General features: G+C 39.6%; 1 protein-coding gene across 10 annotated transcripts in view; it reads left to right on the forward strand.

Annotated features, from left to right (window-relative positions):
• Positions 1–15,517, forward strand: part of ANO3 (anoctamin 3) — a 237,433-nt gene that overhangs the window by 188,406 nt on the left and 33,510 nt on the right. For all 10 annotated transcript variants that reach the window (XM_068684984.1, XM_068684987.1, XM_068684991.1 and 7 more), the window contains 4 exons: positions 1,209–1,330; positions 2,543–2,677; positions 10,078–10,174; positions 15,391–15,451. In XM_068684984.1, the coding sequence (XP_068541085.1) occupies positions 1,209–1,330; positions 2,543–2,677; positions 10,078–10,174; positions 15,391–15,451 (415 nt within the window). The remainder of the gene's footprint in view (positions 1–1,208; positions 1,331–2,542; positions 2,678–10,077; positions 10,175–15,390; positions 15,452–15,517) is intronic.

Consider the following 15,517-nt stretch of genomic DNA (forward strand, 5'->3'; position numbering starts at 1 on the left):
ACTTTTTTTTTTTAATCACACAGGCAAATGAGAAATTCAGTCCCAGAGTGAACACTGAGACTTGGACTCTGTCATAGATAAGCAATGCAGAAGGAAGTACGAAAAAAATACCTAAAATGTACATGCTGGCTAATGCTTTATGCATTGCATTCATTCAGACTGTGAGAATAAGCTGATATTCTGTTCCTAGGAACTTCTCAGTGTTGCAAAGGCCACTCTGTGCTAACATTTTGGTATGGCTCTTTGCTGACTTCAATGCAGAACATTGTTTTTAAGTCATTCTTAAACCAGAGGGGTCAGCAGACTCCAACAAGTAAATAACACTCTTTCAATGTGAAGAATGTTCACTATTTCAAATAAATTATAAAAATCTAAATGACTAAACAGCTTGAGTTTATCAGGTTCACAAATCTGACTCTTACCAAGAAGTAGTTTGGATTACTTGCAGTTGTTTGATGAACAATTTTTTTTTACCATAATTGAGAGTTGTCTAATGAAAGGACATTTCAGGGGGAAGAAGTTCAAATAAACATGTCCTGCCTCAGAATTGGGGTAAAATGGCAAATACAAGCAATTCTGTTTAGGATGGGTCTAGTGAATCCGTGTTACTTCTCAGTTGCTGCACATGAGGCTGTTCTTTCAGGCTGTCAGGCGGTGTGTAAATGTCAGGCAAGGACTCTTTTTGAGCCAGATTGATTCTGTTTTGATTTTAATGCCTCTGAGACTTCTGTGCAGGCTTCAAAATAATGCCAGTTCTGTTGTTTCCATCATCTTAAGGAATATGTACCACAGTCATAGGAAATGTCTAGGAGAGAAGGATCAGGTTGACCTACAAGAATTTTCTGAAATTTTATGGGAAAAAACAAAAAGATACCACAAACACCTCTCATGCAAATTTTTGAAAAATTGAAGTAGAAGCACTGTTCTTGAAGTAATATAGAGTTGTGTAGGTCTTTATAGCCTTGTGCTAGTATGATTTTGTCATTAATTCTTAGAGAAATTGGCCATTTCAGAAGTGTATTTACCATCTTTCTCTCATAGGCTCACGTTATCTGTAGGTGAGGTTTCCTAGAGTTGTCCGTAACAAATTGAAACTTATTAAATAAGCATAGTGAAATCATAATTTAAAATTATATTCAAATATCTAAGAAATGTACTTATATTCTACAGAGTCTGGCAATATATTGTTATTTATTTGTGCTTTTCAGGGAAGCCACAAAAGCAGACATCCCATCAAAACGCACGGAGCTCAGAATCACAGACACCTTTTATACGAGCGTTGGGCACGGTGGGGAATGTGGTACAAATACCAACCTCTTGATTTAATCAGGTATTAGTACTTTGAAAAGCAGCTTGCTACTGTGAAACAAGTAGCCCGATAACAACACACAAATCATACTGCTAAATCCATTGTCCTTACACTTCACTGTAAAATTTAGCTATTCTCTATGATCAGGAAAGACCGGAATTCTCTAAATGGCTTCTTATGGATGGTCTTTTGTGCAAGGCTATTGATTTCAAGTGAGGCTGAATAAAGGCACATAGATCCAGCTGCTTGACAGTTCACAGAGTGAAAATACCCATGAAGTGGTCTGCTGATCAGAGACACCTGCCCCTCATGACAGCACTTTTGAACGCAGAGTCTGTTACCCACATGGACAGAGTTACCAGATCCACTGGGGATCCGAAGTTTCCTTGTGGGTTTAAATAAAATTCTGTTTATATATGTGTAATTAATGTCATAGGTTCCCAACTGTAAAGAAGAGAAATATCGTTAATTGCAGTTAAGTAACTGTGTTGTTTGGGTTTGGTATTTTCCTCAACTTGGATACAGAATACCAGTAATTCAGTTTTCCTTGATGTCTGTTCTTACTCCTGATATGACAATCATAAACAATGATTATGACCAATGTTGTTCCACTGAAGGCTGTGGAGCTAAGAATGTGCTACGCAACAATTCTGTGTTAATCTAATAGGATCATCCAGATCCAGGATTTACTTTTTTTCACTGCTACTTCGTCTTTTATAGTAACTGATATCCACATTTTGAAAAAATAAAGCTGAAACTTCAGCTTGTGTTTTCAATCTAATATTTTCTAACTGGTAATACTTCAAAATATGTCATATTATATGATTATCCATCATAAATTATTTTTATAACGGAATACTTAGGCCATACAAGCTTATGTTATTCCTTTCCAGAAACTGTGTTTGTATCTGTATGTTTGTGTGCGTAAATAAAGTTTCCTGCATTTTAGCAATGCTTAAATTAATATATCTACCTAGTCATTGCAAGGACATGAAAATTGCAGAGCGCTTTGGTTACATCGTTACAAAATACATGCTCTAGTAATAAGTCTGCGGTTAGTGTCACTAGAATATTGTGCTAGCCCGAATTAAAACATTTTGGTAACATGACAATAGTTTTACTGTAAGTTTGCAATGGTGATTGCTTATTAGAGTTATTCTGCTACTGTGAAGATAGATATTGTTCACCACAAGTTTTAACTTTAAAAAATGTATGCTTTCCCTCTTCATGTAGGCGATATTTTGGTGAAAAAATTGGACTGTATTTTGCCTGGTTGGGATGGTATACTGGAATGCTGATTCCTGCTGCCCTGGTTGGGCTCTTTGTTTTCCTTTATGGATTATTTACGATGGATTCCAGCCAAGTAAGGTAAAATGCCATCTAAAAATATTATAATAGCCTGTTGAATATTATCAGTCTTGCATAGGTTAAATCATTTTACTTTTAAATGCTTTAAAGATATGGTAATCACAATACTAAACAAATACAGCACTGGGTTCTTCAATCAAGTGCATCCACGTTGTATATCTGTTTTACATCAAGCTGGGTGCATGCCATTTACAGCAAGTGCTCTTACCACTGCATCTGCAATGATTCCAATTCTGTCTGTAAGAGAAATGAACAAATACTGATTCTAATGTCACATGTACTGCGATGGTTATCATTCTAGTGAAGGCTCATGGGCAAAAAATAGACATGCTTCAGTTTTTACTTCCATTTTGTTTTTAACTTCCAGAGTATAGTAGAGCTGTAAAACTTCAACTTATTTTGTGAATGTTTTTTTTTTTTCCTATACAAAAGTTAATAGCGTCAAATTTAAGAAAATTTTTAACTCGGTGTAAACTGTGGCCAGGAATTACAGCTTCAAGGATGTTGCCAACACATGAAATGAACCTATTTTTCAAGTTTCTGTTCTATTTCTGCAATCGCTGTTGTGATTTGCTCTGAGAGTGTCAGTTTAGAAATAGCGATGAGATTGTTAGAGTTAAGTGCTGGCTGTATTTTTAGGAACTGTTACTAGAGGAAGCACCCTTATTACATCAGGTGTCATCAGACAGAAGGGTATCAGTGGTTTTACAACTGCAGATGTTGCTCCAAGCAGTTTCAATTCATAGGCAGTAAGCACAATGAAATCAGATTCCATACAAAGTGTTTCTTGGCCTTTGAGCAGCAGTACTTCACATTTCTTTATGGAATTGTCTTTATTTTCTGACAGTTGTTATATTCTGCAGTGCTGCAATTAAGGCTTTTTTTTAAGGCAGTCTGTTTTACGCCAAACTCCTAAGAGACTTGGCAGCTTCAGACTGCATTAAATGCAATAAAATGCAATAATATCAGCCATGAAACTATGCACAGTTACCTTGCTTGCAGGAGGCTTCAGGGAATGAGTCTCAGAAGGATAAAGGTAGGCTAGCTTCCATATTTTCCAGTCTTTCCCTTTGGATGCAGTTGAGCAGCTGCAGACAGAACAGGCAGATTTTCACTTGCTCTCCATGGAGGCTGATTGTTTAAGATCCTATCCTGAGGTGCCTCAACGTCATGCTAAGGAACCAACAAGGGGCTTGGGACTCTATTCCAGAAGCAAGAGCCTGAAAGTTAGGTGATCCGCTGTATAGCTTCAGATGCCTACAAGGGGAGGGGAGCAGTTATTTATACACTTGTCAAGGCAATCGGCTCTAAGGCAGACACATTGTACAGCGGAGGAGGGAATTGAGGAGGGCAGTGATTTTTTTTTTTTTTCCGGCATCGAGGCAGCTGAAGGAGCCACTGGGACCTGGCAGCCCTCATGAGGGAGGCTGATGAGGCATAGGGGGTGCCAGCAGCAGCATCAGGCGTTGCCGCCATTTTGCAGCCAGTTCTACAGGCAGCTGGCAGAAGTTGTGTAATCACCAGCGCTTGTTGTCATGGGGGACTTCGACTTCCCTGACATACCCTGGAAATACAGTACAGCTTAGAGGAAGCAGGCTAGGAGGTTTCTGGAGAGTGTGGAAGACAGTTTCCTGACACAGCTGGTTAGTGAGCTTGCCAGGGGGTGCCCCGTTAGACCTTCTGTTCACAAACAGAGAAGGACTGGTGGGAGATGTGGTGGCTGGGAGCTGGCTTGGGCAGAGCGACCACGAAATGGTGGAGTTCTCCCTTCTTGGTGAAGTCAGGAGGGGGAGCAGTAAAACTGCTGTCTTCAGCTTCTGGAGGGCAGACTCTGAGCTGTTCAGGACACTGTTTGGCAGAGTCCCTTGGGAGACAGTTCTGAAGGGCAGAGGGGTCCAGGATGGCTGGGCGCTCCTCAGTAGGGAAATCTTAATGGCTCAGGAGCGGTCTGTTCCCACGTGCACAAAGACGAGCCGGCGCGGAAGATACCGGCCAGGCAGAGCAGAGAGTTGTGATGAAAGGCTGTGTATGTGGTCTGCCTTGATTTCAGTAAGGCTTTTGTCAACATTTCCCACGGCATTTTCCTCAAGGAACTGGCTGCTCATGGCTTGGACTAGTGCACGCTTCGTTGGGTTAGAAACTGGCTGGATAGCTGGGCCCAAAGAGTCGTGGTAAATGGAGTCAAGTCCAGTTGGAGGCCGGTCACCATTGGGCTCCCCCAGGGCTCAGTACTGGGGCTGGTCCTCTTTAATATATTTATCGATGATCCAGATGAGGGGATCGAGTGCACCCTCAGTAAATCTGCAGATGACACCACTTTAGGTGCGTGTGTCGATCTGCTCGAGGGTAGGAAGGCTCTGCAGGAGGATCTGGATAGGCTGCACCGATGGGCTGAGGCCAACTGCATGAAGTTCAACAAGGCCAAGTGCCGGGTCCTGCACCTGGGGCGCAATAACCCCAAGTAGAGCTACAGGCTGGGAGATGAGTGGTTGGAAAGCTGCCAGGCAGAGAAGGACCTGGGAGTGATGGTTGATAGTCGGCTGAATATGAGCCAGCAGTGTGCTCAGGTGGCCAAGAAGGCCAACAGCATCCTGCCTTGTAACAGAAACAGTGTGGCCAGCAGGTCTATGAAAGCGATTGTCCCCCTGTACTCGGCTCTGGTGAGGCCGCACCTCGAGTACTGTGTTCAGTTTTGGGCCCCTCGCTACAAGAAGGACATCGAGGTGCTGAAGCGGGTCCAGAGAGGGGCAAGGAAGTTGGTGAGGGGTCTGGAGAACAAGTCCTACGAGGAGCAGCTGAGGGAGCTGGGCTTGTTCAGCCTGGAGAAAAGAACGCTCAGGGGTTACCTTATTGCTCTCTATAGGTACATTAAAGGAGGCTGTAGCAAGGTGGGGGTTGGTCTGTTCTCCCACGTGCCTGGCAACAGGATGAGGGGGAATGGGCTAAAGTTGCGCCAGGGGAGGTTTAGGTTGGATGTTAGGAAGACCTTCTTTACCAAAAGGGTTGTGAGGCATTGGAATGGGCTGCCCAGGGAAGTGATGGAGTCACCATCCCTGTAGGTCTTCAAAAGACGTTTAGATGTAGGGCTTAGGGATATGATTTAGTGGAGGACTGGTTAGTGTTAGGTCAGAGGTTGGACCTAACTTGGAGGTCTCTTCCAACCTAGATGATTCTGTGTTTCTGTGATATTATTATAGCTCAGATGAACAAGTGTTAATTTCAAAATATTGATAGAGGGTGTGTTAATGCAGAGGCCGTTGTCGTGTGCTTATGGCAGTCCCAGGACATCTGTAGTCTGGATGTGTTAATTCTGGGCAGAAGGTCATCTCTGTTTACGAAGGTGTGAATCCGTGTGTTCACTCTGACTGGTCATGACACAACCGTGTCTGCTCAGTGCATTGCTATGACCAAATGAGAAAGACATGCTGTGAGATGTAGATTCAAGAACAGAGCTTACCTAACTCAAGTTGACTGTTATGACCTGATAAAACATATTTTATATAGATATATAGATATTTTCTCTATCACCCATGTCACCTCATTACCTACCTGCTGCAGGTGTTCCTGCTTGAGCAGGGTCTTTGGACCGGATGACCTCCAGAGATCCCTTCCAACCTTAACCATTCTGTAATTCTGTAATTTTAATGGACAGTGACAGCAGATGTTGTTCCTCGCCTTATTTTTTTGCTTAACCCAGAAGAGGGTAGAGAGGGTAAGGCAGAAAGGTCACACCTGTAGAGGAGACAGGAGCCATCCATAAGCAGGCAGAGAGACCGCACAACCTAAAAGTTGTTATCACCATATTCTGGGGATGTGAGCTGCTTGCTTCTGATGTGTCTGCAGTCACTTAAAGAAACTACTATGTAAACATTCATGTTAGTTTTGATATATATTATTTGATTTTGAGCACTGTGTCTACAAATTTTTGCAAACAACTCTGTTTATCAGCCATCCGGAAGAAACTGAGTCAGATACATGACTGGCGAAATCTAAGCAGAGGCATTGCAGTCACAATGCGGAATTAAGGCTTAGTGCCAGGGCATTATGGCAATGTTGGAAATGCTGCATTACCCCAACTTCAGTATTATTCAGGGTAATGCTTTTTCATGTGAAACCGAGGTTTCATCCTACCAATATCTGTAATTAGGAATCAGTGGATGTTAAGAAGTGTTAACGTACAGTACTATAAATTCTGTGGGGGAAAAAATGGTTTTCATGTGTTCTTTTACCACGAAATTTGAACTTACCAATTGATCAAATTATTTTTGTGGAAGCATGCTCTTCTCAGGCACCTTTCGGGTGGTTGGCTTGCAGGTAGCTATCGTGAATCCCCCTCTAGTGGCGGCAGGCAGAAAACGAACGTTTTATTTTTATAGCGAAGAACAAGCACATACATGTATACGTGTTACGCTGCCATGAATCAAATATTGACTGTGGTGCCAGCCAGAGTTTTTGTGCAGCAATAATTAGGGTGTTGTGAAGAACGTTGTCACATCCAAGAAGCAGTTTGTCTTGCTTATAAAATGTTACAGGTGTCTGCCTCTGTACCATGCCCAGGGGCTGGTATGAGGTGGTCACAGGGCAGCTCTTGCTGCTGAACGCCTCTGACCCAGGACCCCAAGACAGGCTGCGTAGTTCATTCCTGGCTGCCACAAGCAAGTCAGAAGCTGAGGATATATTTGATCCCCTTTGGTGGTACCCTTCCTTCTTTTCCTGGGCAAGTAGCACTCTCACACATTGCCTTTGCCCCTTATTGGAGAGGATCCCTCCTTTCCCAGTTAGGGACACTTTCCTTGTTTATCGTAAAAGAGGTACATAAGAATGGCAGTTTTACTGAAAGCAGTTTGGGATGGAAGATGTTGTTTTTCTTGCATGAGTTTGGAATAAAGCTTGGTAATACTCCCATTGCCAGGATTTGGCACTGAGGTTCCCCAGGTTGACTGTGTGTCAACCACTAGTTCCAGGATTCAGTTGTGAAATTAATGTAACCAAAAATCAAAAAGTCTGGAGTTGAAGGGAACTCCACAGTAGCTTCCAGAAAATTTGGATTACATTTTTAAGGCTCAGACGTGCAGAAAGAAAAAATAAATATTAACAGGTATATCTGGTTTCGTACACTTTTAAAAATATTTTGATCCGTTTGCCCTACTTGAGTTAAACTGTGAATAATGGGTCTGTCATACGGAAGGGCTTAAATAATAGTCCTTTAGAAGTCCTTTCTTAAAAATAAATAAATAAATAAAAATTATGCGGCGTACCTATTACAGAATCACAGAATGGCCTGGGTTGAAAAGGAACTTAAAGATTTAAAGATCATCTAGTTTCCATCCACTTGCTCTGGGCAGGGTTGCCAACCACTAGAGCAGGCTGCCCAGAGCTGGCCTTGAATGCCTCCAGGGATGGGGCATCCACAACCTCTCTGGGCAACCTGTTCCAGTGCCTCACCACTCTGATTGAAAAACTTCCTCTTAATATCCAACCTAAATCTCCCATCTTATCTTAAAACCATTCCCCCTTGTCCTGTCACTACCAACACATGTAAACAGGCGTTCCCCCTCCTGTTTAAACACATCTTTATTCTCAAGTTAGTTATCAAGCTATTATATGTTGATTACTCTATATAAAACAAATCTGATGATTTTAAAGAAGGTTGCTTTTGATGCATCTGTGCACCTCATTAATTATCACTGGTCTAATTTGTCACACTGTTGTCAGTCAAACGGAAAGGCCAGGCATGAACAGAGCACAGCTTTAGGCATATTCACATCGTGTGCTCTTGTCAGATTTCAGATCTGTGAGAATAGTCCAAAGATGTTTATTTTGCTCTGTTATGGTGAAGATTTGAATTGCAGTAACAATTGCAGTAGCACTTGTCATGAACACTTGTGCAACACGTGTATTTACAGAGTAGTGCTCAAGCACGTAACCTGTCACTGGCTGTACAATTTACTGAAACCCCATGTTATCAAAAACAAACGTAGACTCTAACTCAAGATATAGAATACAGAGAATCTAGCATTTATAATGCTGAATTTAAATTTAGAGTAGAGTAGAATTTGGCCTTATATGTGACAACAGTCTGCATTACTGTCAAACCATTATATCACTTTGTTGAAATATGATTTTTCATGCTTGCTTATTCGCATGCAAATGCTATCAAGAAAATTCTCATTTGTGACACACTGTAAGCTGTTACTCTGCACTTCTGAAATGATGGGCTCTGCTCTTTCTGGCTTTCAGGGTTGCTTAGAACAACTTCTTAAGCCCACGTTATGTTGTACGGTTTTAGTGAATTACTGGTTATGATGTTATGTGAAGTATGAGCAAAGATCACAAATGTGACACCTGGGCAACACTAATCTTTTATTTCTGTGTACCGTTATGTTGGACAGGATTTAATAGGTGCATTCATTTGGTAATAAACATAATCTTCCATATAGTATTAGAACTGTGAATTCAGGTTTAAGAGGAGGAGAATGAAAGCATAATGTTTATTGAAGCAAACCAAGAGAGTAATTTCCTGGCATTTCCTTTATAGCACTACTTTCCTAGTGTGACATAGGATCATTTCAGGCATGTCAACATTGCTGAAGGTGATTGCTGAGCTTCTCTACTTACTCACTGCAGTTAAAATTTGCCTTTAAATTCATTTTTCACTTCTGGTGCTTCTGCTTTGCCTTTGTCAAGGCACTTAAGTGGTATGTTTTCGATATGAATAATCCCAGCGAAGTCAGAGATTTCATAACCCCCAAATCTTAAGCTCCTTAAGCAGTAGAATTACATTTGAAGGTATATCCCCCAAAATAGGATATTTTGTTTTGTTTTATTTTATTTTATTTTATTTTATGTAAACATAAGATCTTCCATACATAATAAAAATGCAAAGACTTAAACTGCTAATGCCAGAAATGCCTGTCAGTGGGGTTTTACACGATGACCTCCTGACCTAGGTACGTATGCAACCATACTGTGGGACAGACCTTCAGCTGATGTAAACTGGGATAATTGACTGAAATTGGCGACGTCCATCTTCTAGTGTTTGGTATCTTCTAAATCATATGGATAAACATGCAGTAATTTGCATGTCAAGTAGTAAACAGTATTTTGTTCTTCAGTTTGTGATATTTCTTTTGGAGAAAACGGGATATTTACAAGCACAAGTATCAGATAAATATCAGTAACATATTGCATCAACTCTAGGGCCCAAAGTTTTAGGGTAGTGACTGACTTGGGGTTAAACTTTTTCTGCCAAACATTCACTTCTAATTTATTTTATTGTGTCAGTTTTGTGGTGTAGGCATGGTGTTAACAAATAGAGGCCACAAATGGTGCAGCCTCAGAAAATCTTGCGAGTGCTCAATGCATGTCTGTAACCTTTGTTTTCCTATCTTATACTAAAGCAAAGAGATCTGCGAGGCAAATGAAACCATCATGTGCCCTATGTGTGAACGCAATTGCACACTACAAAAACTCAATGAAAGCTGCATATACGCCAAGGTAATTATTAGCTTACTGCTATCATGATAATTTTTGTCTCAAGGTCCACTTTTATTATGTAATGGCAGCCCTTGTTCCAGCAAAGACTGTGTTGTTTATCTACAGAGTTTTCAACCTCTGCAATCCGTGCTTCTAATAAGGGAATAATCTGAAATATTCAGAGATGACTCTAAAACTTGTTTTACTTTTTTAAAACATTTCCTTCCAAAATCCTTAATATTTCAATCAATTTATAAAGTCCCCTGAGTAACAAAACTTTTCTTGGAAGTTTTATCCTACTTTCCCTTAAAATTAACTTCTTGCTTTGTTTTCCTTGGTTGCTTGGTAATTGAAATTCTGCTCCTGCTAAAGGAATTCTCCAGCATCACCTAGGATTTCAATGTGTCTATGGTGTGCTTTTCTTTTTCAAAATAATGCAAAGAGTTTGCATTAGTAAAATATTTTTCTACAAGAAGCTATCCTGCAAGCTTAACTAATCATAAGCACTTCAGTGTATGTGCAGTGTTAACAAGTGAGTAATATATATTTTGATGTGTGCTGATGTTCATAACACGAAGAGCAGCCTTGCCATTTTTCTTGTAATTCTTTAGCCCATAAGACAAATCTTATTCAGAAGTTTCTATTTGTGGAGCGGTGATTGTCTCTAGGTTGTGGCAATGCAACAAGACTAAGCAAAGTGGAAGAGAAAAATCAATTTTCATTAAATTTTGATATTTGGTATTTAGACAGGACTTGGAGTGAAACGCAACATTTCAAAAGTATGTGTGAAGCAATATTTGAAAAACATATGATCTTGGAAAAAAAATATTTGTATTTTTTTAATTTAGCTTTCTATTTTTTAATGCAAAATTTAAAAAATGGACAAGTTGTTTTTCATTTATGTTATACTGTTATATATTATATAAATACAATATATTTAAGGCCAACCTGTGTTCCATTTTTAAATACTCCTGTAACTTTATGACAAAATATGGCGGCATTAATTTTTTTCCTAGCTTTTTGAACTCATTTCATAAGTTTTTACAATGTGTACCGAAGGTAAAAGCTTTCTCAATTGAAATAACATTATGCGAATCTTACATCCCATCTGAGAAATGTCCCTTTTTAGAATATGACAAGTAACTTATTCAGTAGTCCACTCGTTGACATAAAATTAGTACATTTAGTATTGCAGGACCCTTTAATTTTAGGTCCTATTATTTTAACATCCCCAGTTAATAAAAGCAAATTTTGTCTCTCATATATATTTACACTTACATCTTGAGCTTAAGTCCTGCATTTTAACATCACATTGTAAGTAGTTAAATGCAGCAGAAAAAATGTGGCATTTCATCTGTACTTCTGCACACTTTTAAACCAGTTGTCTTGAAACAAAATCAGATGATATCTGGGGAAGATGAGTAGTAAGCGCTCATATTCCATCTTCACGAGCACTCTTTCCCAACGTCCACAAAACCTGGGGAAAATAACATAGCCTCCCAACTTTTCCTGCCAATGGTTTTGCTCTGAAAAACTGGCCGGCCTTAGATTGGTACACAGAAAACAAACAAAATTTTTCTTCTACTACGATTTTCCTCTTCTGGATCTCCCCCAGTTGGATCTAATCATGTTATGTATGTTTTCTGCATAAACGGGTAACGTGTACTTCAAAAAACTGATTCTCAAGGGGTAGAGAGAGACTTCTCTTTGGGAAGGAATATGATTACCATCTGGCCATTTCAATGGCGAAAAAATGAGCTTTTTATAACTGAGGATATAACTGTAATGCCTTCACTCACCATGTTGTCTCTAAAGAAAATTACACTGCAGCTTCACTCGTTTCTCTCGCTAGGAAATGTCAGGTTTCCAGAAGGGCTTGTGATCCTGCTGGATACTGCTGTGTTGTTTGAGTGGAGCAGCAAATACCCAAACGTATGTCAGCAATTCCTCTGTGCCTGACAGAAAGTAGTGAATGAAAGCAATCTGTAAAGCTAGAGAACTACAGTCTGATTTCAAATACTCCTTTGTACTTTCTGAAGCATCATTAATAATATAAATAGAAGTAACCTATTTGAAAATAAGGCATCCAGTCTGCTGAGAAATGGAAATGGCACTTCCTCCTTTCTTTCCTGTACCTGAAGTGGAACTTATCTGCCTTTCCTTCTGGTTTTGTTGCTGTAGGAACATGACTTATTTCTTCATCTTCCCCACACACAAACCAAGGACTGTTTGCAAGAAGCTTTTCCTGTTTCATTCCAGGGAAAGGCATTCATATTCCAGGATGTGTTCTGATCTTTTTTCATTTCTTTGAAATAACCCATTGTGTATAAGTATGCTAACACTGAGTTTATTAGGAAAAGTGACTTCACTTTGATTAAAGTCACTTTGATCTCCCCAAACCTGCTTATGTCAAGAGACCTGTCCCATTTAGACAAGGACTTGGGTTCATATTTCATGTTACTAGAACTGCTGTCAGGATTTCCTGCATTAAATTTGCCTTTCTTTCCCAATATTTCCCAAATTTCCCTTTAGAGAAGTATTTTGGATAAAACAAAGTAATACAGAACAAATCATATACTTGAAATGTTTTTTTTCATCCAAGTTTCTTGCAAGGCTGGCAGACAAAATACAAAAGGTGCATTTTTCCTTCTTGCTTCTGCCCGTTTATTTCATCCCCTCCCTTCTTTCTTCATGTCCATTTAAAAATACCCCATTAAAAATGAAGTTATTAATTTAAGGGAAGGGCATGCTGCGTCTGAGTTGTAATCTGCATTGCTGAATGCCGTAACTGTCATTCTTGCCCACGTTAGGTGGATTATTTGATGAGCAGAGGTGACTAGCACAATGCATAATGGGTCTTTGGCTGGTACTGCTCCTAGCACACCTTGCCCTAGGGCCCAGTGTCAGGGTATTAAATCTGGGTGGACTTGGAATGTGTAAAGTCATGTGTGATGGTGACAATATCAGTCAGGTGTGCTGACTGACTGGCACTGAGTTGTGGGGTATTTCACTTCTGCTTGGAGGGCTCTGGTCGACATTTACTCCAACTGCACAGTTAGCCTGTAAGACAGTCGAATCTTAATTCTGAGAGCGGTGCTGAATAGTATATTCCAAACACCTTCCCTCAAGACAGAGCTATGTCAAGAGCAAGATATATATTTTCTACTTTTAACAATGCTAAAATGCTGGGCTGGGTTGGGTTGGGTTTGTTTGGTTTATTTCCTTGGAAAGATGCACTCTACTGAGCAGAATATCCAAAATCACTTGCTCACGCACATGTATATTCAAAACTGAAAGTATTCATGAGGTGTACTCTACTGCATTTATTCACCTGTCACATTTTTGACACCATACCCGTTATGGTTGTATTTTCCTTTATGGAACCATATTTGGACATATTTCTATGTACAAGTGATCCCACTATAGGATTCGTACTGGGACCATGTTGGATTTATGGATACCTAATACCAGATAGTAAATTCCCATTTCTTCAGAAGCTTAAAAAAGTAAACAAAACAGAAAACTGACATACTGGTTAAATCTATGTGGTATTTTCAGTAAATTCTCACAATATGAGAGTTAATTTACTCAATAAGAAATAAGATAGAGACAAAAGCAGTACTGTTTCTATTAACTTTTTTTTTTTTTGCTTGCTTAAGTTTTCTCTACCAAGTAATTTTGCTCACCCAACGAAGCCAACTTTCTCTGAAAGAATGAAAATCCATCTGCATGGGCAAGGGCAGCCCTTGCTGGAGCCCGTTAGGTAATCTGCTGGAGGCGGGCTGCCAGCCACTGCATCCCCAAACACCTCACTTACAGGATGTTCCTGCTGGCCAGGGTAACCTCAGATAGGAGAGAAGGTCGTGGTACAGCCCAACTCGGTCTGGTTACCTGCCCAGTTCCAGTGGCATAAGGAAGGGTTCCTTTTTCATGAGAAAATGATGATTGGTCCTACAGTTTTCATCGGAGTCGACACCAGTGAAAGTAAATTCTTCTCAAGAATATGATGTTCTATTCTGAGTTCAGAGAGCAGGAAATAGCCATAAACTTTTTCAGTGGTATAGGACAATACATTTCAAAGCAATTTGCTGCACTTTTTTTATCATTATTCATTTTTATCTTCAGGTGATCATCTTTCTAACATATGTCTTTTGACAAAGTGGTTTGCTCTATTATCTCACAATGGTTTGTGCTTTGGTTGTTTCTTAAGTTTTGCCTTTTTGTTTTTTTCCTCTTACTCATATAAGAATGTGAAACCTATGCTTTGTTGACTGATGCTCAGCAGCATCTTAAACCAACTTTCATTAGAAGAAATTCAGGCCTGCTGTCCATGTATAAACTACATTGCTGTCCACTGGCAACCTTAAATTTGTTGAAAGTGCATTGATCTTAATTTCAGCTTCTTAGCTACTGTTTCTTCTTATGACTTGAATATAAGAAGCTCTGGATTTTTGTAATATAAATTCTGATGTTTGCATAAGGAGACATCACATTCACTCATTCAGATGCTTAGTGTGTTCCCTAGGCTTACAGAAACTACTTCTTATTTTCTACTGGTAAATCTTGGAATTTACAGCAGATAAGCTTATAAGGAAGAGTGAGATAAAAGATAAATCCAACAAAAAGGAAAACATTCACGAAGCGAAATTAAGTGCGCAATTTAGATTTGCATTTCTCCAACAGTGTTTTAGAATTTATTTTATATTTGTGGGAGTTGAGGGATACTAGCCTTTTAAGAAGGAGAATACGCTAACAATTTTAGAGGCTGAGATTTCTGGATGAAGATAAATATATATTATTCTTACCTGCAGGGAAATTGCAGGGTAGCTTAGAAGCAGTAGAAAATGAAATCAAAAGGGACATTAAGTAACATGTAGAAGAAGAAAAGTGAAAAGTCTGAAGTGATTTAAGCTTATGAAAATCTTAAAATAGAAAACATCAAATGGAAATTTGACCCAGGATACAAGGAGAATTCTGGAGTAACTTTTAGCCTGTCTGGACAGAGTGCAGCTCTTACTGTCTCTGAAGCAAGTGCCCTGGAGAGGCTTGAAGTGATAGACTGTAAAACAACAGTGAAGGAATGGGCCAAACATTGGTAGAAGAAATGTGTGAGTAGGCCTTCTTGCTGTAATGTTTGGCTTTTAAGTTTTGCCATCAGTTATGTACTCTGGGCTTCTTTGGGGCAGAAGTTAAGGTAGCAATATTGCTTGTTCCTGATGTATTTGTTTTCTATTCAGGTTACACATTTGTTTGATAATGGAGGGACTGTCTTCTTTGCTATTTTCATGGCAATCTGGGGTAAGTAATTTTTGATTTATTCTTTTTTTTTTTTTTTAATCAAACTGACCCTTTTGGGGATTGCTG

This window comes from Anas acuta, chromosome 5 (genome assembly GCF_963932015.1).
Source record: "Anas acuta chromosome 5, bAnaAcu1.1, whole genome shotgun sequence".
NCBI lineage: Eukaryota > Metazoa > Chordata > Aves > Anseriformes > Anatidae > Anas > Anas acuta.